Raw genomic sequence first — 27,168 nt, 5'->3', positions numbered from 1 at the left:
TAGTGATCGCGACTCACGCTTCACTAGCAATTTTCGGACCCAACTCTTTAAGTGTCTCGGGTCAAAATTGAGTCATAGCTCAAGTTTTCATCCACAATCTGATGGCCAGACGGAGCGATTCAATGGCATGCTAGAGGAATATCTCTGGCACTTTGTGACCGGATCGCAAAAGAACTGGGTGAAGCTTCTGGATGCTGCTCAACTGTGTTTCAATTCACAAAAGAGCTCAAGTACCAACAAAAGCGCTTTTGAAATTGTTACCGGACAGCAACCGCTACTCCCACATATAGTGAACGCACCAAACATGTCAAAATCTTCTCGGGCTGCTAGCTTCTCAAAAGAATGGAAGCAAAATTTGGAGATAGTGCGGAGCTATCTTGTCAAAGCCCAAAAGCGGATGAAGAGGCATGCTGATCATAATCGCCGCTTTGTTGAATACCAGGTGGGAGACAAAGTGATGGTCAAAATCCCAAAGCGGTACTTGTTTGCAGGGGTCCATGACTCTCGCCTATTGCAAAAATATATTGGACCCTTACCCATTGAAAGGCGCATTGGGAAAGTTGCATACCGGGTGGATACCCCAGCTTGGTGGAAAATCCATCATGTTTTCCATGTCAGTCTCCTGAAACCTTTTCGGGAAGATATGGAGGATCCTTCACGAAGCCAACTCACAATACCAAGTATTCGAGGCCCCAATTCAACCGGGAAAAGGCGTGCTGAAGCTATTCTTGATGATCGAGTCATTCACGCCTCAAGAAAAGATCACCAGGAGTTCTTGGTGAAATGGCAGGGATATGATGCAGAGGAGAATACTTGGGAGAGGGGAACAAACCTCAAAAGCCTATAAGAGCCTGATTGATGATTACCTTGCAAGAAAGGCACAGAGGACGTCGCCAACTCAGGTGGGGGAGAATGTCATGGGCGGCTTTCCAACCATGTCCCATGACCCCTTGGACGCGCCCCGTGGCGTCCTGGCCAGCTTCCCAACGCCCGTTGCCACGGTCGGTCCCGTGGTCTCGGCAGCTCCAAGTGACAAGCGCGCATGTACCTCTGTCGCCCCACCGATAGCCATCGCTAGCGCCCAGCCACAGGCAGATGCCAGCAGCGCCGCGCGCGCATACCCTGATGCTAAAGACAAAGTTGCTGCCAAACGGACTTGTTTCTGCTTTGTAGAAGACTAAGTCCTTTTCATTGTAAATATAGAGTAGTTTTGCTGCATTTTCTTTAAGTGTGATTTTCCAGCTTTCATAGATCTAGTCATGTAACTTTGGTTTATTTTTTTAAGCATTATTAAGGGGGACCAAGCAATCAAAACTTTCAAGCAAGCAAACAATTCTCTGTACTGGTATCTCTCCCCCCCCGACACCGTCTTGTTTTTCTGTAATAGCTTTCATTCAATGCAATCAAGCTTTCTTTCATTCTCAATTCTCTTTTCTACTCTCTTTCAATTGCTCATGACATTGGTTTTCCCGTACGGCACTGACAATCTAGTCTAGCGTACGGAGGGGACCTCAGTTGGCGGACAGCAACCGTACTGACACCGGTTGCTTAGCTTTACATCGCCCTTCCAAGGAACTTCAGGAAGGCGCCACGTAACAGTATGCTTATCCTTTTTCTTCCCCACATAGTTTGAAAAATATTAAAATATTAATAGTCAAATTGACTATCGATATTACTATTAATAGTTAATCACAGAGAATTTTAGTGCATAGTTTATTCTGTCTCGCAATCATGAGATATTTTAGTAGTGCATGTCACTTGGAGCTTTTGTTTGTCTCTGCAACTTGCCAAGTACCAGGCACGGGCGGATGCGGACTTGAGGCTGTGAATCCCGTTGAATCCAATATTTTTAATACAAAACTTAAATATACACATGCATAAAAGCACTAAACTTTAAATAAATTTATGAGTATAATTACTTTAGTACTAGTAATGTTTTTTCTTTTTTAAGGTCGGACCACCAAATTTAAATCTTAAATCCACCTCTGATACAAGGTCTTACATTTGGTAGGTAAGTAACTAGCTAGTCAATCTCCAAGCTCTTCGTTTGTTTCCTTTTATTTTCCCTTTTAAGGCTTCATTTATAATTAAAATATGATCATAATATTTCTTCACGCACAAAATACAACTGTACAGGAGCAGCATGCTTTTCAGCAGTAAAACCTGCTGCTCACAAAAAAAATCACCCTCATTTATCTGTTAAAATGTTAAAATAAGACGACCTCAAATATTACAACAAAAATATGTAACATAGTGAAATGCATATGTTGCAGCATATCGTTTTATACATTGGGCAGCTTGTCTTCGCCAACCAGCCATCTCGTTAATTGGCTCGGATCAGCAACCAATGCCTTACATGACTTTGGGAAAATCCCAAGATCTGCACCAATTTGGTCATATGCCTTGAGAGCAGATTCCATCTCTGCTTCAATAGCTGCATCGTCCATAGCATCAACTGAACCTTTCAGGAGAAGTTCGGTGTAATACTTTTCCTTTTCAGCATCACGTTCGAAGGGTTCCATCGCAGGCCCCTGCTAGTTTACATAATATCTTCTGAGTAAGGCAAATCCAAAAACATTCCCTCTTCCATAACATATAACCAGGTATTCAACAATAGCACATATCAAGGAGGAATATTGCTAATCGAAAGCCCAAAGACAATTGTTATAGAAATTCACAGTTACTAAATTTTCACTCATACTTAGCTAAGTCCTGAATATTATTGAAAGTAGCCTAACATGATAAGATCTGCTCTAGTTCATCTTGAGATAAAATTGAAACGCTTATGACTTAAACCAGCAAAACTTAGAAAATAACAAAGCACGGATACAGACAGTTGTAGACATATCTGTTACCTGGATAAGTTCTGCATAATGTCGGTAGATTTCACTGCTTTCATCTTGTTCACCAAGTAATGTACCACCATACCAGCCATTAGCCTCATTTGCTGCCGTCATTGTAAGGTATCTAGAAGAGGATTAAAATAGTGGGTGAGTCTAAACTGAAATAAAAGAGTAATACAAAAGGAAAAGTATTTTGTATATACAGTAATTTGAAAGGAACCAAACGAAGAAATCAGTACTTTTAGTGCCAAATGAAGGAAAAATGAGGAATTTACTACCAGCCCCTTTCCTTCCTCATTGTACATTTATCTTAACTTTTATTCAGGGTTGGTGGGGACATACACAACATACAATAAACCATGTCCGATGAAACTAATTCTTCTAGGCATAATCAGAAATTAACCCAAAAAAGGGGGTTCAGCATTAACTAATCCTTCTGCTGCAGAGAGACAAACAACTTTGATCAGGTGACTGAAATAAAGAGCAAAGAAGAAGGTGGCGGACTAAAACATATGACATTCGAACTTCAATTTGTCAATAATACTTCTTATTTAAATAAAGTAAGCTTTGAAGCTTTATTCCCTCATATACTAGATGTAGGGCGCTAGGCTGACTAATATAATGAAAAGATCAAACAGTAATTCAGTTTTCAGTTTTTCTACCACATACTAAAGCAAATAGATAAACCACCTAAAAAATACTGGAAAATGAGGTTTCAGGCTCTAAAAACTTTTAACGTTCAATCCATTCCCTAGTTAAGATAGAAGTTAGCTTAGTAAACTTTTTGCACATTTCGTATTTTTCCAATTGAACTTTAAGAAACAAATAAACCGTGTAAGCTCTATGCCAGCATAAGCTAGTTAAACATCTATTAAAAACAAAATAAAGTTTATATTTACCCAAATGGCCAGATATTAATGACATCTACAAGCTATTGCATCATCATCATTTCAAAGGTGGTCTAATCAACTTCGCAACGGTGAAATTTCATCAATTGCTACCTCTCAAGAAAGGAAAATGGTAAAATTATCATTTTCTATAGCATTGCACAAATAGCTGATGATGAACCGTAGAGTTGATCATATTTCACTCTGTTATGAACTGTAAATTCATTAAAAAAAAAAATCGACTTCTGCACCTTCATCAAGTATTTTCCAACACGTATTTTGCGATGAGAAAAAAAAAAAAGAATGGACAAGTGGAATTATGACACTCTGGCTTGACTTATGTCTGAGGTGCACACTGGTAGGCTTGTATAACAGGTAAAGAGCCGCAGCTAATTGCTTAAAGACATCAGATAAGCTCATAAATGAGCTACAAGAAAAGTTCTGAGGGTAAAATACCTTTCAAAGATATCTTCTTGATTCAGATCAGGAACACCAGAAATCCAGCTAAGATCACCAAGACCATCTACTTTGTCCTCACCAGTTGAAGCCCCATTAGAAACTGCATTCAAAGACACCTTAGATGCAGAATTACTATCATCATACTTCCTCTGTCCAAAAAGCCAATTCGGGCTCTTAAGCTGTATTTCACTGCAATAAAGAATATCAAACATTATTCGCTAAAGAAAATTTGCTGGTCTCATATTGCAAATTTACTCTACAGAGAAAAAATAAATAAACTGAAGATAAAAACTAAAAAAAAAGCTAGTTTATCAGAATACACAAAAACAATCTTTAAAATCTCAAAGAAAGTGTGGAAAGAACGGGTTCGAGGCTCAAGCTTTCATTTCGAATTATTCGGATGAAGATGTTGGGGCTGTTTGGGAGCCTATAAACTTGGATTAGTCTTAGAATAGTGTCTTTTCTGTTTTATTTAGTTATAAGTACCAACACCCGCACTATGTCACGCCTTACACCTAATCATTTTCTCTTGGTATAAGTATGAAATAAATTTGTTATCAGAACTTTGGTTAGCTGTTCAACCAGAATAGACATGTATTTTCTCACTTATATGTCAAGTCATAAACAGTAAAGAAAAACTAACAATATATCATGTAAAATAACTTGGTCAATAAAATTTAAAAGGGGGTAATTTTGAAATTATTCTTCTCAAATCTCCTTTCCAACAGCTAGCATTTTCATGATGTTAGTAGAAAAAGAATAGTAAACAAAGGAAAGAATTAGAAAACTAAAAGGAAAGGATATGAAATAGGATATCATTTGTTTGTACATATATCAGGAGAAAACGGCATTACTTCATTTTATCATTCAGTAAGCTCTTTGACTATTTTTTCCACACTTTTCCGTCAATATTTAAGAAAAATTACCATTTTACTTTATATTTTGTATGATAACTGTAACAGTTTGTATTTACCACTAAGATGCTAATGTAACTTTCAGATCTATGAAAAAATTAAAGTACTTTTTCTTTTAACAATTGTTGATAACTAATAATTTCAATTGATTATAGAATTTCTCTCTTTATACCATTATTCAGAACTAACCATTCGAGTAAAAGAACAAAAAAGAAGAGCCAACAAAGAATAAAAAGAAAAAATTTCTATATGCAGACACTTCTCACCTTTTCTTTTTTGATCTGTCATGTTATCTCCTTTCTCAGGGCTCAAACAACATACAGAAGTATCTTCTATATCCATTTAAACATGCATTAGTTGTCCACAATTTCTAATAGGGATCAGTAATATTAACTTCAATAGTTTAAGAGTGTATTTAACAGCCACTACGCCCCAAAACAACAAGTAGCCATTGTTGTAGCTAAGTATCTCTTAGACTATTGAACCTAACATTTCAAACTTTGGAAACTAAAGCTTGAAATCCCTGTAAAAGTATATTGAACATTTTAACGGTTTAAGAGTATATTTAACAACCATCCCCTAAAACAACAAGTAGCCGTTGTTGTAGCTAAAATCTCTTCGACTACTGAAACTAATATTACAAACTTTGGAAACTAATGATTATCTAAACTAATACTTGAAATCCCCGTAAAAGTATATTGAACATTCAATAAAAAAGTTTAAGTAAAAATATAAGTATTACAATAATCTTTTTAATGGAAGTATTAAATTAAATGGACTAACCAATCAATAGGAAGGTGTCAGTTCAAGTTAAGTGAGACAAAAAAGAATTGATGTGTGCTAATTGATAACCATGTAAAGAAAAAGGTGTTCCTCATCCCTTAGTTCTTAGCATATCAGCCCATCCCTTCAACTCAAACTAGAGAAATGGCATAAATCAAAATTGAGAATCGGCCAGGACGGCATCTCATCATTTAAGACTCAAAAAATTTAAACATAATGAATAAAAAGGATGGAACAAGTTAAGTACTGCTGCCACTTAGCATTTCTGGACATATTATTGACAGATGTTAGTCTTATAACTTGAGATTTTAAGGGTAAACTTTTTCATGTATAAAGATGGAAGCTGTCACTTTTAATTCTCCAAGCATGTAAATGAACACTACAGGAGAAATAAAAAAAAATTAAAAGAGCACGTCAAACAAAAATATATGCTTAACTACAGTCAACACTTACGCTGCATCAGGTGCCACTCCAGAATTCCCTGATTTTTGATCAGTTTCACTACAGAGCCGTACATTCTTAATATTACAGCATGTTCTTTCAAGCAACTTGTCAAAGGATGTCAACTTCATGCGCAAGAAATCTTCCCTGCATGCTGGAACAGGGGCTAGTGCGGTTCCTTGTCCAACAGCACTGGTATCAAATGACAAACTGTGCCATAAATTAAGATGGCATCTATTAGTAAGCAGACAAAGTCATATGTTAGAAGAGAATTTTTTTCTTGAATCTTTCCTTACAAATACACAGTTCTCAAAAACGAGGGCTTAAATCAACCTCTGTACTTCAGAAACATTCTGTTTATTCAAGAATCCAATTGATGTTACTCAATAATAGACAAGTGAAGTTGTAGCTTGACAGGAAAAAGAGTCCATATGTGCAGCCAAAAATCCTTATCCATTTTACTTCCCCAAATGTTACTAATTTGAGTGCAGCATCGCAGTTGTCACAACACATCAAGCCCGCGCAAGAAAAGAAATACATATTTTCTGTTCTACTACTCCCTCCATCCCAGTTTAAGTATCCTACTTTGATTGGCACGAGGTTGAGAATTTAATTTTTATTTCATTTAAATACCAGTTGTCCACGGAAAAAATTACCTCTTGATAAAGTTGAAAGTTCTTCAATGAAAAAGTGGGGAGATGGTAACTTTTTAATGGTAGGATATTGGAAAAACATTTAATAGTCTAGTAAAAATTTTCTGACAGCCAAAATAAAAAAGAAAGAAAGGTAAGTGGAAAAGAGGAAACCCTACTCTGGAATGAGATCGTCTCCTATGCCAGATACATGGAGATAATAGTCAGAATCCAACTCCCAAAGTGCAGGTTTCCCTTCCTTAGGTTGGAAATATCCCAAGAATCTGGAAAGGAAGAAAACCAAGAACAAGTAATAAAATGTTGAGCAGCAAAATTTTTCAAAACATTTGCAATAAAAACGCACATATTGAGAATCCCACAACTTCAGATGGAAAATGCTTAACCACCTAAAAGCATGCATCAACAAGGAAAATTACATGGCAAGTAAAAGTTTAGGGAATGAATATACAAGTTAATTGCATCTTGCTTTTCACCATCCGTATATGCATTGCTGTAATATCGTTTGATAGACTTGAGGAATTCCCTTGACTGAGTTGTAGCTTTCCACTTGCCCTGCCTTTCTGGAAACACCTAGTTTAACCAAAACATCTATTCAACAATATGAACAATTTCTAGGAATCAACATTTAATCAAAAACATTTAGAGAAATTATTTTATTAACTCGGCAGTTAGAGTCAGTGAGCATACGGTGTTGTGCGCAGCAGATCCACCATACTGTTGAGCAAGAGCATCACCCATACCCTGGTACATATCCATGAGCGCAGCAGCAATGCTACTGTCAGCATCCAGTTTAGGCCTATCAGACAAGCCCATAGCATGGAGTTGGCGACCTAAAGCTTCAAGACCATAAGCATATTGGGCAACATTTGTTCGGTCCAAGCAATCAATGCAGTTGGTGCGCAGCACTCCACTTTGAAACCTTGGTGCATTCTCATCATTATCTTTGCCAATTTGTTGGCTATTATCAGCCTCTCTTTCTTGTTTGATCAACGAATTCAGAATTTCATTACTGCTTCCAATCCTTGAGAGCTCTCCTGAATTTGCTCTCAAATCTCTAAGAGTAGAATCCCTGCACGAAACACCATGAATCAGTTAAATCTAGTCATAAATCATTTGTGCATCAATGAAGTTAAGTTTCCATAATCTAGACAAAATTCACAAGGATAAACTCTGCTTAGCAACTCATTCACTCTAAAGAAATAGTACCTGGTTGCTTAACAACTACACCTAAGTCTTCAATAGAAGGAAGTCTTCAATAGAAGGGACACGGAATTCACAGGGTTGGAATTTTTCTTTCAGAGGGCTTCTAAATGGTATTGAAATTGGCAGAGTGGCTAAAATGCTGAAGGTTCTGGAGGTTCTCCGTGGTACCAAAAATGCCAAGGATACAGTTATAGGGAATGGAGGAAACACCAAAACGTTTTCAGTCAGCTCCGCATACTCTCTGCTTTCAGAAGGTGCTCAATTATCAGTTTAGCCATGGAAATGCATATGGAAGATTAAAGCCCCATTTAAGGTCACATGTTTTTCTTGGCTAGTAGCCAGGAAAGCTTGTCTGACTCATGAAGTTTTGCAAAGAAGAGAAATTCCTCTGAGTTTTTCAGAAAGAGGAAAAAACTAATAGCCATCTTTTTCTACATTGCAAGGTAACTGATATTCTGTGGCAGTTATTCCTTTCCCTGGCAGGAATTCAATGGGTAATGCCAAAGGATACCAAGGACCTTTTGTGGTGCTGGAATGATATCCAAACAACGAATAGACAGAAGCGGTGGTGGAGAATGATCCCAGCATGTATACGGTGGACAGTGTGGACAGAAAGGAAAAGTAGATGTTTTGAGGATAAAAATAGTTCCATACAAAAAATTAAGCTGAATTGTTTTTTGTCGTTTCAATTCTGGTGTAAAGAGAACTATATAGAGGATGCAAAATCACTTGTAGATTTCTTAGTTTCCTTTTAATACACAAGGCCCCCTGTAATCTGTACATTTTTCTTTTGGATACCAGTACCAACTTGGTGCTGATGGATATAATGTTACCTTACTCCAAAAGAAATTAAAAAAAATTGTACCTGGTAGGATATCTGAATGTTACATGGAATGTTAGAAACATATTGGCCACAAGACCCATAACAGAATAGCAACACCATCTTATGACCAAGGCCAGATATGGATTTCATAGCAAATAATGTGGATGATTATACAGAGCCTACGACTAGAATAACGATAATTAACTTATGTCTGTCAGGACAGCAACTACTTCAAACTCGAGCAACTTTACTTGAATATGATTTTACATAGGTCCATGCTTTCAAAAATACAAGTGCCAGAATAATGTTAGAATTGTCTATCGAAAAGTATTTTATAACTTAGATACTGGTTAGAAACTTCAATGACCAGAAATTTAGTAAAGGAATCAACAACACAAAGACTATTGCTATAATTGATATCTTGATATAGCTCAATAAAAGCTGCAGTATTATTATCTTTAATTTTATTTTTCTTTATCTTCTAGTTAGAAACGAAGTAGAAATAATGTTCTCTGTTTTTTGAAGATAAGGCTCTATCTATTAATAAGTTTCTGATCTAGTCTTATCTTTACACTTAAAATTCCACGTAGTAGCTTTAAAATTTCTAACTTGTTCAGATTCACAATTCTACTAGTAAGACATTGAAGTACTTTGTTGGGAAGATGTGAAGCCTTGAATACCACTAGACTTGATAAATAGCACTTTATGAATTGAAATGTTTCACAGTTCTCCTCTCTTCTTGTTCTACAACCCCCCCCCCCCCCCCCCCGGTAAGTGCAGAATCCCTGAGGGCCAGTGGCACACAGTTCGAAAATTGGTGGATAATGGACCCGCCTCTACTTAAATACCAGGCTCTTGTCTGCAGCAAGGTTCAAACCCGTGACATGCGCCTAGCCCACACATCATGTGTTGCGCTTTTACCACTAGACCAAAACCCTGGCGGCAAACTCCTCTCAATACAAAAAAAGCTGGAAATGCACAATTTCCACATTCAATCTCGGTGTCATAGTCCAGGTTCCACTTCATTAGGACTGCTACACTTTTAGCACCAACTACTAATATCATACTTAGTCTACCCTTGAGAAATAACAAAATCTTCAACATTCAACTGACGCCTCATGATCATACAAGTGGAAGCCACAATGAACAAGCTTATCCCTTAATCGTTTGAAAGTTGGAGACCATAATAATAATTTTACAAGACACAACTGCAAGTAGAAACTCAGCCTACTCTAAGCTGGTGTTTTGTAGCTAAATCTTATCCAGTGAGGATTTTTCTTTTCTTGATGCTATATCTTTTGGTGTTGGATACTCGTCGGATTCGAGCTTTTTAAATAGGGAAGAATAATGTAGTCAGTAAAAGATTGTGGTATTCTTGCACCGATAGTTTTTATCTCTCACTTCATTGATAAACAAGCCCCCCACCCCACCCCACCCCCCCAAGAAAAACAAAAACTCTAGGTGATTTCCCAAATCATGGTTGGCAGAGTTACCTGGTACCTGTGTTGGTAGAAGTCTAGAAGGTAGCACAAACTCGGTACAATAATTGAGGTGTTCGCAACTGGCTTGAACACCACTATTACCAAAAAATTCTGGTATTTTTACCTTGAATATTCGTTTCTCTTTACCTTTTAGTTAGAAATAAAGTAGAGATAATCTTCTCTCCTATTTTGAAGACAAAGTTTTATCTATTAGTCAATTTTATCAAAGGCAAAATAGAAGCATGAGGTCCACAATGCACAACATAAATAAAGGTGCACTTTATTTAGAAAGGGGTAAACGAAGAAAGAATAAAAGTATATATACTTAAATATATGTGTGTGTGTATAAACTTCATTACTTCAAGAATAATAACGATATAAAAACCATAATTCGAGAAAAGAATTGAAAAGGCTTATGTGAATATTATTGTTAAGAGTAGTTCTCTTTACGAGGAAGCTCATATGAGATGAAGCACATGCTTTAGCACTTTAGTGCCTGCACTGAAGCATAGCCTAATCGAGGAGAAACACCTTACACCCGACCTCTTTTGCACCTAACTTCAAGGTTTAAGTGTCCTTAAGTGCACATTTTACAGCACTGCTATTAGTTAAAAATAATATTATCTTTTTTATATCAAGTATAATTTTGTTGATAATGGAAAAGCTCACATATAGAAGAGGTATACCAAAAAGTAAAGAATCTTCACAAAGATATAATCCCTATGAAAGGTAAGATTAGATAATCTACAGAAAGATTACATCTCTTATCTTTTTAGTTAAAGATAAGAGTATGAGAGTGGCGATATACGAGGATCCAACCTCGATCATCGAGAGCTTAGCTGCTAGACCTCAGACATAGGGATTCTCGGAATGGAACGTTCTAGTAATTTTAAGAGTTCTAACTTATTCAGAACTCACAATCCTATAGATAAAACCCTCGTGCACTTTATTTGGACGTGCACTTTATTTGGACAACTTAAACATAAGTTGACTTGATCAATAACCCTTTCTGAAATTGATTTCTCTTAATTTTATCTAATTTCTCCTGATTTTGTCTATTCTACTCCCTTTTCTTCTCCTTTTATGGTGCTACATCTTACCTTTATTCAGATCTAAGCCTTCATTCTGCAAATAACCAGTTATCACTAGACAAGTTTTGAATGGAAGAAAGAAAGAACAGAAAACAGTTTACTCCTCTTTGATACAGACTGGTTCACAAATAGAGAGGTAATCCAATTTAAATATCACATTCCTTTCCCAGCAATTTGTACTCCTCTTTTCTCTTTGCGGCACTCTGAGTCTGAGAAGCAACAGTAGTGAAACAGACTATTGAATTTTTTTAAGGAAAAAAAACAGAGAGAGAGAGAGAAGAGAGGGGGAAAGAGCATACAAGTTTACAACATCCTTATCGCCAACTTCATGAAAGGTCGGAAAAAAACTTATAGAGACGAGAGAAAGAGAGACAGAAGAACAAAATGACTAGCGTGGAATAGAGAAAGAAGTGAGTTATGATGTCTAGCTAACTAGCCTCACCTTAGCATTTGCAAGTTCAGTAAACAACAAACCAGGTTCATAGTAATAGCCTGTTTGGCCAAGCTTCTCACCATGCCAAAAGTGTTTTTTTTCAAAAAAGAGCTTTTTTCCTCAATTTGAGGTGTTTGGCCAAGCTTTTTTTGGGGAAAAAAGTGCTTTTGGCTAGAAGCAGAAGCAGTTTTGAAGAAGAAGAAAAAAGTAGCTTCTCTCCGGAAGCAGAAGCATAAGCAGTTTTGACTTTTCTTCTTGCCAAAAATACCCTTTGCAAAATATTATATATACCAAAATAACCTTAGTTTAAACTATTAAGTAATATAAAATGACTTTTGGGATGAACTTTCATATTTATTGAATGATTTTTTGATATATTTAAATTATCTTGAAAGAATAAAGTACTTTTCAATTTTATTTTTATATTTACTTAAATAAAATAAAAAACTTAATTATTATCTTTAATAATAAATATTTGAAATTATTTATCTACTTATATAATATTAACTATTAAGAAAATCTCTTCATGTCCTTATTTGTAATTTGACACTTAAAAGCACTTTTTGAAAAGCTTGGCCAAACACAAATTATTGTTCAGAAGTGCTTTTCAAATTGATTAGCCAAACACAAACTGCTTTTCTCCAAAAGTACTTTTTCGAAAAGCACTTTTGAAAAAAGCACTTCTCAAAATAAGCTGATTTTTCCAGCTTGGCCAAACAGGCTATAAGTAACTAATTAATGCCTTGCAAATATGATACTCAATAGTTCAAGCACAAATGTCAATAGATGCATGAAAATACCTCGCAGTGCTTGTACGACTGAGTTGTGTAGCCCGCCTTTTAATAACCATTGGCTTTCCACTGTAGTAAAACCCAGTTAAATCAAGTGCTTCACTCGCCACACCACCCAAAACTGCTAATACATTTGCAGACTTGCTTTAACACCGGAAACAAGGATGAAATTAGCAAAAAAGGATTTAAAAGATTAACTTATTAGGATAATAAGGGGAAAAGGGATACCTCTTTGCAAACTTGTGAAAATCCCAATGTATGAATTTTAGGTGATTTTCTTCAGAAAGTATCTGATTTAGGTACCCAACTGCATTAGCAAACTCACGCCTCAGCATCATTTCTCGTGGCCTTTTCTCAACGGTCTGCACTCATTGCATTCATAAATGAAACAATTGAAGAAAATTCTAAAAGGCAAATATTCGATGCTGGAATTCAAATACTAGAACCATTTGAAGTAAATAGTGCCCAGGAGGTGGACAAACCAAAGTTAGTCTGATCTACTTAAGAAGCAAACACAATGTAAATTTTCTGGATGCCACCAAATTCAGTTTTGCACAAACCTTGATCAGATTAAGTATGATTATTGGGTTTCCATATCTCCTTGCAAGATCTTCAAAATGCAGTCTTGTTGCTTCATAAGTAGGATCATATCTTTGTACTTGTATCAGAAAGGAGACAAGTAAGCTCATTCAAGTCAGAATGGAAGTACACATGACTCCACCTTTAAAATTTCTAGTAACAATCAGGTAGAAGAATTTAGTTGCTCTTACAGATTATATCTGGTTTTGGGCTGAATCTTGAAGCTTCTTGTGACCAGAAAAGAGGAATTGAGCCCCTCATTTGAACAACAGAGCTCATTTTTCCTTTGCTTGAGCCAGCTTCTTCGTCAAGCACAATTTGTTCAGTTTCAACATCATTTGCCACTCTTCCATGATCATTAACTCCCCTTTTCAAGTAACTGCAGCATGAACATTTACTGGTAAGACTTTCGCGACAGATACTGAGGTTACTCATGGAAAGATCACATAAGTGCCAATTCGCACATTAACAAGAATATTCAGATTTCCTACGTGAGAACAACAGAGACGTGATGGTTTTCTAGCAAGGCAAAGCTTTTCAACGTTTTTTCATACTCCCATAACACTCTAAAGCCAGACCGACCTAGATAGAATTGTAAGTTACTCGATGCCTTTCAGAATGCTTTTGAAATGTGATAAGACATGTTTCATTTTTAACAACCTGCTAACCATAAACCTCTTAGCATATGTAGCCAATCTCTCATCAGCCAATAAAATCATGAATATGAATGGCCCCAACCAAGAAGTCAAAAAAAGCTTCTTGTTTTATTTCAATCTTTAAGTTTCAAGGCAAGTGAAAAATTAGATCACCTCCGATTTACCAAAATATGAAGCATCTAGAAACAAGAAAGAACAAAGATACAAGAGCGTTAATTAGGATTAATAAGAAAACAGACTGCACAATATCGGCAATTCTCAACTGCAATTCCGTCTGCACAGACTTCTTTATCCGAAAAGGAGTTGTCTTAGAGATTTCAGTTTGGAACTAAGACAAATGCTTGTATATCTACTGTCTCTTTTCTTCAAGGTTTCCCTGGTCCGCATTATGTAGTTCTGTAGTATGACCGATCAGCCGTGTCTGTAATTCCCAACTCTAATTCAAGAGTTAATGCAGCATGTATGAAAGCCAAAGCAGAAAGAAACATGTGCCAAAAATCACTGGTAACTTGGCAGTCCAGTAGATAATGATTGACAGACCGACATGTTACCACAAAAAAAAAATTCAGCGAATTTTTTACCCCTCTTCTGGAGATTGTATTGAATCTTCCAGATAGGTTTCCAAGGAAAGATAACAAAAGGATGACCTCTCCTGGTATTTCGTCTAACCATGAAAAACGGAGTCTAATGACAAGCTATGAAAAACTAAATTAGATGGATTGTAATACTGAGAATCTATGTTGTACGGACTCTCCAAAAATGTTGCCGCACCATGTCAGATCCTCCAAAAATACACTACTTTTGGAGGATCCAACACGCAACACACTTTTGGAGAGTCTGAGCAACATAGCCGAGAATGGGAATTCCCATGCTACAGAAACGGGATAACTGAAGCGGTGAACAGTTGATGACTGCCACCACATTCCCCTTACCAGTTACTCTCCATCTTGTTTCCTTTCTTGAGGTGTAAATATTAAACCAGCTAGTAAATGGTGTTCCATCGTGAAACCTCACCCATGACTGTAATACAGAATTTAGTACGTCTTTCTGTTCCGCAACCAAAGACATGAACAAATTCTAATGTCTGTTCCTAGATTTGCATCAAAACACCCATTGAATGTCGTATTATGGTGTTTATATGGGATTTTTTCTCAAGATTAAATGGCCCATTAACATATCCATGATCTACTATTTTGTGATCTCTAGGATATCCTATCTCTCTTTAACTAGCATCATGGAATGAGACAGATATATACCTCATTTGGCTTTTTTATTCTTTGGGGAATTTATAGTATTCCTGGAGATCAAGATGATAAGTGGATTTCCAGATAACAACAAGAACACTGCAAATGATTGATACTCGCCTAGCAAAAATTGTGAAATCCAAGTGGACGGTACATAGCAAGGAAGCCGAACTTCCCTAATATTTCGGCAATCCAAGCAAGGACATATGCTAACCTGGGTTGTTGTTCTTCCTCCTTTGGTCCTTCCCTGGACTAAGCAAATATAGGGGAAAATAAAGGAATGCAGATGCAGCACAATGAAATTGAAGAATTGCTTCATGAAAGCAGAACATATTTTTAATTGAGGCTTAGAATTTGTACTATTTGTGCGAGCACATATGAAAACCAAGTCAGGCATATAATGGCAAGGTAGCAAGTTCTCAGGGAGACACAACCTAAGAACGGAGGGAAAACAACGATGATGCTCAAATACAATTTAAATAGAAAAGTATATTAGGATGTTCTCTTGCACATAAATGTCATAAGTGCAATGTCATATGTCCATGCACAGTTACAGATGACATCAAGCATTCAAATGGTCCATAGAAGTATAGAACTACATCCTCATCTAGGTCTTTTCACAGAATGGTACTTAGAACGTGGCACAGTCGTGACGAGAGCAGAATGCCTGGAAGTGCTATAACACCCTTGTTCTCCTTTTCAATTTTCAAATTACCATTGTGAGAAATCAAAAAACGGGAGAAAGAAATGAGGAAACACGCGAAGACTAAAGTCTTACTCTTGAATCCTTTTATGCGCATGTCTTAAATCGTGCATAGTGTATTCATCCGAGGTGGGACACGAACACTACATCATATCAAGTATAATTAGCTAAACTTAACTCTTCTCCATCTCAGGGTGGTCCCTTTTGGCCTTTGAACTGTCTCAATCTTGAAGATTAATCTATCAAAGAGTTCTATATATGCAGTCAACATTGAAAATTGCATTGAAGATTTGGCTAGCATAATGGGGTGTAGAGTTGACAGGTTCCCTTCTATATTTGGGGCTACCTCAGGAGCTAAAAATAAAACCTAGATGTATGGCAAGGGGTTGTTGATAAGTGTGAAAAGAAACTAGCACCATGGAAGAAGCAATATCTATCTTTTGGATGGAAGATTAACCTAGAAAATTCTGTATTGGATGATATTCCTACTTATCTAAGTCACTCATACCTATTCCAGTAAAAGCTGAAAAAAGAATAAAACAGATTTTTTATAAGGGAAGGAGGGATGCAACACGAGGACTTCCAAAGGGGTCACCCATCCTAGCACTACTCTCGCCCAAGCACGCTTAACTTTGGAATTCTGATAGGATCTAGTGCGTTAGTGCTGGTATGATCGTCCAAGAACAAACAGCTTGAGAAATAAGTTTCTGTGGGAAGGTAATTCAGTGAGAAAGAAATTTCATCCAGAGAGATGGCAAGAGGTAATGAAGGATAAAAGGGGAGGTGGAATGGGAGTAAGAAACTTGAGAATGCATAACAAGAGTCTACTTTTCAAGTGGCTATGGATATTGAATGAAGACAAGGTGGAAATTTGGAAGAAAGTGACTATTACTAAGCATGGAAAATTGGATTGTTGGCAGCTTGCCTGTATCAGCTTCATAAAGGAGCACAATCTGAAGAAATATTTGCCAGCTCTGGGAAGAGTATCAACAGCAGGTAAAGTTGAAAATTGGAAGTGGAAGGTTCGTTATGAACTAATTCATGGGTGTGTGATGGTGTACGAAGAATTAATTTCCTACACTTGCAGCGAACAAAGACTGTACGACGGCTGCCTTATCACAAAAAAAAAGTACTGTACCGTGGCTGATGATTATGTAAATAATGGATGGAATTTCTTTTTTAGGAGACATTTTAATGATTGGAAGGTGGATGATATTAGTGAAATCTTAAATTGTTGAAGCCAGTGAATCAGATGATAACAAGAGGGATAGGCTCTAGCTAGCTGACAAAGCTGAGATGTTGCAGAAACAAGCTGAAACATGGGAAGAAACTGGCCATGGAAAATGATTTGGAAAACAAAAGCCCCTACTAAGATTGTTAGTTTTGGACGGGTGGCTGCAAAGAATGCTTGTTTAACACAAGCCACTATTCAGAGGAGGGGAATTCCAGAGGTGGGGAATTCACTGTGCTGCAGGTGCTGCTTTTGTGAAACAGCTGGAGATATAACCAACCATTTATTGTTGCATTGTGACTCAACCTGGCAGATCTGGTCATTTTGTGGGTTTTTGGGGTGCAGTAGATGATGCCTAAGGATGTAAATAGTCTAATGGCAAGCTGGCAGGGATAGAGCATTAGAAATAAGCAAAAAAAGATCTGGAGAACCATCCTATTCTGCATCATGTGGACTATTTGGCTGGAAAGGAATAAGAGATGCTTTGAAGAGAAGAAAATGATCAAAATAGTCCTTAATGTATTGGGGTTGCTTTATTTTGGTCCTTCATATATACACCCTAATAGAAATGGTCCTTAATTTATAGAAAAAGTGAATCATTTTGGTCCTAACCCTAAATCTAACAGAATTGTCTAAAATCTCAGTTAAATTTAACCCTCTTTTCACGTGAATCTCATGTGGTTAGTAACAGATAGGGTCATTCATTATTTTGCTACCTTTTTCACCCATTCTCTTCCCAGTTACCTGGTTCTACTCCCCCCCCCCCCCATATACGTCCAAATCCATGTCACCAGCTCGACTCAAGCGGCATTTCAACTTCTGACGAAGCCAATACTCCAGTCCTCCTCCACGCCTGACATTGGAAAAACTGATGGGGTGTCCATCTGCTTCATCAACGGCATCTCCGCCCATGTTTTTCCGTCGTTGGTCCTTGCATTCATGTTGCCACTCACGAGATGAAGGTGAAGATGCCAAGGACTTGCCCTTGATGTAGAACAATGAAAATTATGGAATTTCCAGTAGTTCTTGCAACAGAAGGCCAATATTGGCTAAAGGAAAGAAAAACAGAGCCTTTTATTATGGGAAAAGTCATGATATTTACCATGCATTAGAAGACTCTAGTATTTGGGAAAAGAATGTTGCTTGCTTTATTGTGGGTGATACAATAGAAAAATCAGCTTTTTGTTCAACTCTGGAGGCTGAATATAGGAGGGATAGGAAAAAATGGAAATCATTTGACCTTTCATAAATGACAAGCAAAATAGAAAAGCTTACAGGTCTATGGAGCTTTAGGAAAAGCAGATTTGTGCAGGGGCGTACACAGGATTTTTGTAAGCGATGTCGAAATTATAGAACGGAAATAAATAACTTTAATTATCATAATTTTTTATATAAGATATAGCCTTGGTCCATTGGTTTTGTTGAGTCTTAGGTTAGAAAAGGTCATGAGTTCAAGTCTACTTAATCACAATTTTTAACCACATAGGCTCTCTCAAATATTTGCCAAAAATATGTGCTAGTTGAGGTTCGAACATGTGACCTCTTAGAGCAGAAGCAAGCACATAACCAACGTGCAAGGATACAATCTGTGTCAAGTGATGTCATTTTTTTCTACTTATTTGATTCCTCACAGTATTAATACATATATTTAGTAAAATTTTCCGACAAAGCCGGTGTCGCGTGACACCGCTACGTTGAACATGCGTCCGCCCTGGATTTTTGGAGACAATTACAAGATGACACTCTTTCAATTTAATATACAAGACAAGGATACATTAATTAGCAAGAAAATGAAAAGTTTTCATGATACATTACTGAAGATGGCATGAAAGCTAAAGCACACTCAAAGCACTTGAGCTTGTTGATGGTGCTTGTTTACAGAAAATTAAAAGTAAAGAGGTATCATGGAGGAGGACCAGATTCTTGGCTTGACGGAACTTGGTCAGAAGTTGAAGAAGCCTGCGCAGCTTCTGGCCAAAATGATTCACATGGAAAGAGGATTAACTTTAACTGAGTTTTTAGACAATTCTGTTAGTTTTTAGGTTAGGACCAAAATGATTCACTTTTTCTGTAAATTGAAAACAAAAAAAAAAGGACCATATCTATTAGGGTGTATACATCAAGGACCAAAATAAAGCAACCCCAATACATTAAGAACTATTTTGATCATTTCTCAAGAGAAGAAAGATCATTTATCTTTAGTTAAATCCGAAGCCATTAATAGTTTATATTTATGGTGCAAGGAACACATGGTAGAGGATATGGAACATCTTTTTGATTTTCTGGAGTCTATGATATCGAAGATATAATGGAGTCTTTGTAACTCTCGCATTGTACTTTTGCAATACCTCCTTGCTACTAGCTTTAATAATATTACCTTTTCTTTATCAAAAGAATAATAATCAGCTATACTTAATTCTATTTATACTTAATTATTTAACTCTCTCCTTAAACTAATGCACAAGTTTTATATATCGAGCTTGCTACAATGGTAACGCGTTCAAAGATCGGTCCGGGACTTGGAGAATATGCCTGCAAGCTGATTATTAGACTTCACAAACCTCGTATCTTTTCTCTGATAAAGTGACTATCAACTTTTATGTGTTTGGCCCTATCATGAAATAGTAGATTTGATACAATAAGAAGTGCAAACTAATATTTACGCACAGATTCTGCTACTCTCTCCAAATTTCATTTCTTTGAGTAAAGGTTATCCATATAAGTTCACAAGTTGCACTGCAATGACTTGATATTCAGCTTTTCTATATATCTGAAACCATGTTTTAACTCTTGCTTTTCCTTGACATCAAATTACCTCACCTTCTCAAAAAACAAAGACATCAAATTACCTTCAACTAGAATACCATATTTGGAAGTAGCACACCTCTTAAAAGGTGATCATGCCAAATTAGCATCTGTACACCCAACAAACAGCTCATTTCCCTGATCCTCATACAGTAATACTTTTCCTAGAAGAGATTTTATATAATGAAGGATGTGGATCACTTGCATTAGATTGAGTCTAGAAAATGACTTACAACACTCATCGAAAAGCCAGTATCAAATCAAGTAATTGTGAGATAGTTCAACTTTCAAACCAACCTCCTATACCTACTAAGATCACTTAGAGGCCCCTCCTGACTTGATAGAAGATTAACACTCAGAATTCCTAACAGAGTCATCGAGCCTGCAATGGTCATTTTATATTATCGAGAATGTTAAGAGTAAAATAACAGTGCATGATCTGGACTAGGCAACCCTGATCCCTAAGAAGTACAGAATCTATCGAGCTCCTTGGTTTGGAAGTGCGGAAGCCGGAAAGAGATTATTGAATTTCTTCTGTCCACGCCTTGGTGGACAGAATTACCCGGTACATGTGCTGGTGGCAGCAGGTACCCATTGGAATTAATCAAGGTGCGCGCAGCCCGCCCACCATGGTTAATTAAAAAACAAAAGGGTCCCCTCTGGATATCGAATAAACACAGAATGATCCAAGCAAGTAATTGATAGGTTAAAATCAACTATAAATCATTATACACTCATAGACATGAAAAGAGAAGCTGATACCAAAACTAAAGCATTGGCGATGGATTAAACAAAATTTTGAGCCCCAACATAACAAACATGCAATTTAACAGTGTCCACCTTGCTGAAACGTGAAATTCCATATCACTTGTCATCTAAAACTCTTATCCCAACTAATTGCATAGAACAAATATCTTGAGCAAGTTACTTAATAACTCAAGAATGAAGAGTAAATAGCTCCGATCTTAACCCACAATTTGATGCAAAAAGATTTAAGCCACTCTGCACATAAGATTCTAAAATCTGTTTCCTAGACACGTGAAAACTTGTTCACTCATAAGCCCATCCGTTATAAAAATTAGCAGCATATATTAGCTTAATAATAAGTTTCAAGTAACTCGTAGTAGGAAACCTCATTAGAGACTGAAAGATAAACAGAAACAAACAACAAATTGACCTTGTCCGTTTAACTTATCCTAAGACAAGTTATTTCCTCCCATTTCAGTTTTCTTCTACCAGAGAAGATAAGTTTGCTTTCTACCACTTCTTAGTTTGTAGAGTTATTCAGTGTAACAAAGCTGGCAAGCAAAAGAAAAGCTTCTGGAAATTATGAGAGAAACAATTAAAGAAAAAAAGAGGGTAGTGCATACCGTGTTCCAGCAAAATGCCGAGAACGCCTAGAAACAAGAGAAACACTGAAGTTTTTTCCAAATATTGATAGCCTAGTCTGCAAGCATTAAGCAAAGATTAGATATTAGGTGTCCAAGCAATTTATCATCAACTGGTCTGAAATACTCAGGGGATTGTCGAAGGGATATATCACAACAAATATGAAAATAGAAAATTAAAGAAGAAGATCGCAAGTTAAGTATGCTGAAAACAGGTAGATAATCTCATTTTCAAAATAACAGCTCAAGCCAACTGGTCAAAACCTCATATTTGGAGGACCACATTGATTTGGACAAAAAATCCTGAAGTATTTCTTATGAAGAATATTTATAAGGGAAATGGATCTGTCTCATGGTTATGTACTTGTCATAATGACCCACTTAAAAATGGATTAAACACAAAAAATATACATACTGAACTCATTTATTTGTACATGAAGAATCAGACGGTTGGCATGAAGCTCAGATAGGAAATGAAGTTCATAGTGATTTGCGATTCAAATATATTCAATGGTTAGTTTTATATGATAGGAGTTGGAGGGGAAATTACACAAGCTAACCCATTTCACTGTAATTAGCCATCTCAGAATCAGATGCAGGGAAAAATGTTTAGTAAATTTAACTTTCTACACTACAACCTTGGATTTTCATTTCCATATCAATATAATGAAGGGTAGAGAGGCGGACCCATTATCCACCAAGTTTCGAACCATGCACTACTGGCCCTCGAGGATTTCTCGGTTATCAACAAAAACATGCGGAAAAGTAAGCAAACACCTGCTTAAAGTGCCCATGAACTAAAGCAATTGTCCACATTGTGTTCTTGCATCTTGATCGAATTGTATGTGTTAGATAACTATTCCAGACAAAAATATTGTCATACGGCATCCCATCCTCACCCGTAGACAAGATATTCTTCTGCAAGCTTCGCATTATTGGATAGGTATAACTGTAGAAAAAATCTTTTGTCAAGTCAACACTGGACAAAAGCTTCTTGTACCTGCATTTATTGAAAATTTAGTTAGCCAAGAAACTAAGGGCCAAATATTTGTTCACTAAATCAAACAGAGAGCATAAAATTTGAGAAATTAAACATAAACAAAACTAAAGTTGAGTGAAAAGGAACTGACACAAAGCAATGATGATTTTTTCATAATTTCCGGATCAGATGCAAAAGCAGTCATCTTTGAAGGACTAACTAAGAACATATACCGAATAGAAATGATGAACAATTCAAAGAAGAAGCAGGAGAAAAATGACCGATGAAGTACTTTCTCTGTACAAATTTATATGATACTCTTTCTATCTTGGAATGTTTATAACTTTCAAATATTCAAATTCATTTAACTAATCAAATTCTTTTAGAACTAACTTTCCAATTCACAATTTTAATATTCTCAACTATTACCACTAATATAATACGTAAGTCAAACTAACATCTAAAACTCGGTCTCAATCAAACACCTTCATATGAAATAGAACATGGGCACACTACTTTGCAATCATTATTTCTAAAGAAAATTATCTCAAAAAGGAACATAGCAATGGCAATTTTCTTCATTTCTTGACCTAGAAGTATGTTACTCGGACTCTTAAAAAAGATGGTCGGGTGCAGTGGCGGAGCCACCTTATAGGAAGGGGTGTCAAATGACACCCCTTCGCGGAAAACATACACTGTGTAGATAGGTAAAAAAATAAATTATATATATATATATATATATATATATATATACTATGTATTGACTCCCCTTAATTTCCTAGTATGTTTATTTTTATATATTTTGATACTCCTTAACCAAAATTCTGGCTCCGCCACTGGTCAGGTGCGTGTCGGATCCACCTAGCAGACACTGTGCTTATGCTAGTACAGTTGGTTATGCTACAATAAGTGAAGGATAGTTTTGAAAGCTGACAAGGGCAAAAGATCAACAAGGCAAGGTAAAGTTTTTGGATAACTGGTCCTGCATGCATCATATGGAATGCGTGGAAGTAACGAAATCGTAGATTTTTTAGGGCAAATTTGAGGTTCTGCAACTGCAGATGCTTGAGGGTAAATTTGAGGCTGTACAAATTATATGTGTTTATACTTTTTGACATTTTTGTGTAGGATGAACAATGTAATGATATGGATACTCTGATGGACTCCTTAAAGAGTATGATCCTTTTTGTACATCTTTGCCCCTTCTTGGCACAGTATAGTTAATAAAAGTACCTCACCGATCAAAAAGTTAAACCCAAATAGATATATTACGGCTGGATTAGAAATGGCCGCTTAGTCAAAACATACAAGAAAGGAAGACAGCACTTTAATCCAACCCTCAGTATACTTTTAAACAAAAAAAAAATCAACATTACCTATTAAACAATGAAAGAGAAAGGAAATCATATCACTAGCTCAAAAGACATATAAACAGTATGCAACAAACAAAAGCTTCTCATTCCAAAAGATTCAACCAAATAAACCAAACCGCTTACCTTAACTCAGTTTTCGAATGAGCAACATCACTTTGGACCGACACATGAGGTATCGTAATAATTTGTGTCTCGTCTATACTATATATCGCATGACCACATACACATCCAATTTGGCGCCTTCTTGTCACCAACACAAGATAATATGACTCCAAGAATTTAATGCAACCTAATAATCAAATCCATCAAACAACAACAACAACAACAACAACAAAAAACTTAGCACAAAAATTCCTTTAAAGCATGAAATTTTAGCGCTAAGATTAACTAACCAGCAATGCCATAAACTTTAGCCACAAAATTCAAACCCCCAGTAGCTCTATTCCCTTCAGCAATGCGTTGAAGTAAGTTTTTAACTTCCTGAGGCGGATACACAACTGGGTCTTCACTTATGTTAAGATCTGAAGGCTCCATTCTATCAATTTTTAGCACTCTAAAGAATTGCTTATTCCTATCACTCCCTATTAAGTAAAACCTCTGCAAAACACCAAAATTGGAATCAATCATTACCAATTGGGTTTTCCTCAACAAAATAAAAAATTAAGTAAAAGGAAGTGAAAATTGTAACGTACAGCACGTGTTTCGTAGAGGCGAAACTTTTCGAGGGAATAGGAAGGGGGGCTGGAATCAGAGGGATCCTTTGAAGAATTTGACTTCAAATTCTCGGTTTTCGCCATCGAAAATTAAGAATCAATGAAAAAAGTGATCGGTTTCTTCACAATTTAAAGGGTTTTGAGCTTCGTTTGGATCATCAGAGCAAATTATAGGCTACGGTCTCTTTTCATTACAACTCTACTCAAGTCATGCTTTCTTTTGTCGCCTGATCGGAAAGTTTTCCCGGTTTCTCTTTCTTATATGTTTCTTTCGTTTTTTCTTCTTTTTGTATTTTGTTTTGGTTTATCTATATAGATTTGGTTTTCCTTTTATATATATATATATATATACACACACACTAGTTTCTCGACACACCTACATCGAGTCATGTAATACACAGTTTTATAATAATATTAATATTTTTAAAATAAATTTTTGAATAAATAATTACAAATAAAAGAATATAATATAAATTTTTATGAATAATTGGATCTATCATATACACATTTTGATAATACTAAAGAATACAACTAGATAACATTAGTAGGATGGGTTTATGCATATAGATCTTACTAATAAGGACAAATGTTTGCACCTAAATGAATTAGTTGTCACATATATGATACATAATCCTTGCTTTCAAAATTGTCGAATAAATTCGTACATGAAGGATGATCAATTTAAGAGCCTGTATGGCCAAGCTCAAAAACTGTTTATTTTGTAAAATATTTTTGTTCCGAAATACTTTTTGAAAAAATACTTTTACAAAAATAGTAGTTTGTATTTGGCTAATTTATTTGAGTATTGCTTTTTCCTAACTTATTGTGTTTTGCCAATATTTTCAAAAAGTACTTTTAAGAATTAAATTACGAAAAAGAATAGTAAATGTTCAGTTTGCAATTAGTGTTAATTTTAAAAATTATATATTTATTATAAAAAAATCAATTAAAATATCAAACGTATAGTAAAAATATAAATTGAAAATCCCAATCAATATAAAATATAATTATTTCAAAGCAATAATATTGAGTATTTGGTATTACTTATTATTTATATGACAATTTGAATACATCAAAATACATGATTCAATATAAATTTAAAATCAACTCTTAGGAATAGGGGGAAAGAAAATAAAAATATGATTAAATAAAAAAAATAGAAAAAAGATATAGTAGAAATAAAAAAGAAAAGAAAAATAAAGTGAGATTTATTAAATTAATGAGGGATAATTTGAAAAATATAAATTTATTGTAAGTTTTTTTTGTCTTGAACAAATTAATTTTCTACTTTTACTTCTGCTTCTTGGAAGAAGTTAGAATTTGTAACTTCTTCTCAAAAGTAGAAAAATTGCTTTTGATGCTGCTCAAAAATATTTTTTCATTTTGGCCAAATACCATAAATTTTTCAAAAAGTACTTTTTTGGCAAAACGAAAAAAATATATTTGGCCTCCTAAAAGCTTGACCAAACAGGCTCTAAGTGTCATTATCCTCGACCATTCAACAGTAATTTGCTGGTTGATTTACATATTAATAATGTTGTGACCTTCTCTTTATCCTTGGTTGAATGTATTTTTTAACATTGAATCCTGAAAAATATTTTGAAGTATAACACTAATACATCATAATCCATGAAAGAGAAACAAACTTTTTCAATGCATCTCACATTTCTTCATAATCAACATTTATATATGTTACAATTGCCACAAATTGTACTGTTATTTAAATTGTCTTATAGCATTTTTAGCAAGAAGAATACCAAGACTCTTCTTTAATTTATTTATAATATATTTGTAATCTTTCCATTGAATCTATAATATAAATCCTACATATAAACACTGGCTAATTAATTAGATTATATCATACACATATGAAAAAGAATGCATGTTGTGAAAATGCTTGTAAAAAGTGAACATGTATTTGCAAGTAAGCAATCCATAATATATCATCTATCTTCACTTCTTTGATTTTTTTTTTTAATTACTACTTGATATTCTCTACATATTTTGTATTCATGGTATCACTTGTATTGTACTTTATGTTAAAATGTATCTTCCCTTTAGGGGGAAAAAGTATCAAAGAAAATATCGACATGTATATCAATATCAATTTTATAATTAGAAATTAAAATGTGCAATCTTTAGGAAACAATAAGACCATTTTTGCCCCTAAAGCAATTGACCTACAGAGGAAACCAGTAGAAAATGTGCACTAACTCTGAATTTGATGGCTAGTGATAAATTTTTAAAGTTTCACGAGTTTCGTAGACCACTTTAACTTTTTTGTCCAATAGAGAGTAGTTGGGGTTAATACGATTTAATAGGCCATTCATTAATAATATAATATACTCTCTTCGTTTATTTTTACTTGTTCACTATACTAAAAATATATTTTCACTTTTACTTGTCCACTATCTATATCTATATTTATATTCTTTATTATATATTAAAGCAAAAAAGTTTGTCTTCTCATTTAGCCAAGTGGCAAGTTGTTATTAAGCCAAGTGGCAACCTATTAACAATATACTTGGCAACTTATTTAAACCCAATTTTATCGCCACTTTTCTAGAAAACTCTTTTCTAGAAAATTTCCACTACTTAATATTAATAATATGTTTTCAACTAAATAAATTGAAAAATACTAAAAATCTATAACTATCTCTCTCTCTCTCTCTCTCTCTCTCTCTCTCTCTATATA

At 35.5% G+C, this 27,168-nt stretch overlaps 1 protein-coding gene and 1 pseudogene across 1 annotated transcript; both read right to left on the bottom strand.

The window, feature by feature from the left end:
* Positions 1-2,080: 2,080 nt before the first annotated feature.
* Positions 2,081-24,768, bottom strand: LOC104100797 (phosphatidylinositol-3-phosphatase SAC1). The gene is made up of 16 exons (XM_009608125.4): positions 24,453-24,768; positions 24,153-24,357; positions 23,884-24,049; positions 22,186-22,408; positions 21,391-21,467; positions 13,573-13,760; positions 13,363-13,460; positions 13,031-13,164; positions 12,812-12,946; positions 7,668-8,049; positions 7,429-7,550; positions 7,139-7,243; positions 6,340-6,537; positions 4,187-4,378; positions 2,856-2,967; positions 2,081-2,531 (listed from the first exon to the last, which is right to left on the bottom strand). Exons 1-16 carry the CDS (start codon positions 24,555-24,557, stop codon positions 2,283-2,285), a joined length of 2,691 nt encoding a protein of 896 aa, XP_009606420.1. The 5' UTR covers positions 24,558-24,768; the 3' UTR covers positions 2,081-2,282.
* Positions 16,547-16,663, bottom strand: LOC117277871 (5S ribosomal RNA; annotated as a pseudogene).
* Positions 24,769-27,168: the final 2,400 nt, after the last annotated feature.

This window comes from Nicotiana tomentosiformis, chromosome 3 (assembly GCF_000390325.3).
Source record: "Nicotiana tomentosiformis chromosome 3, ASM39032v3, whole genome shotgun sequence".
Lineage (NCBI taxonomy): Eukaryota > Viridiplantae > Streptophyta > Magnoliopsida > Solanales > Solanaceae > Nicotiana > Nicotiana tomentosiformis.
This window is presented reverse-complemented; position numbering and strand designations above follow the sequence as displayed.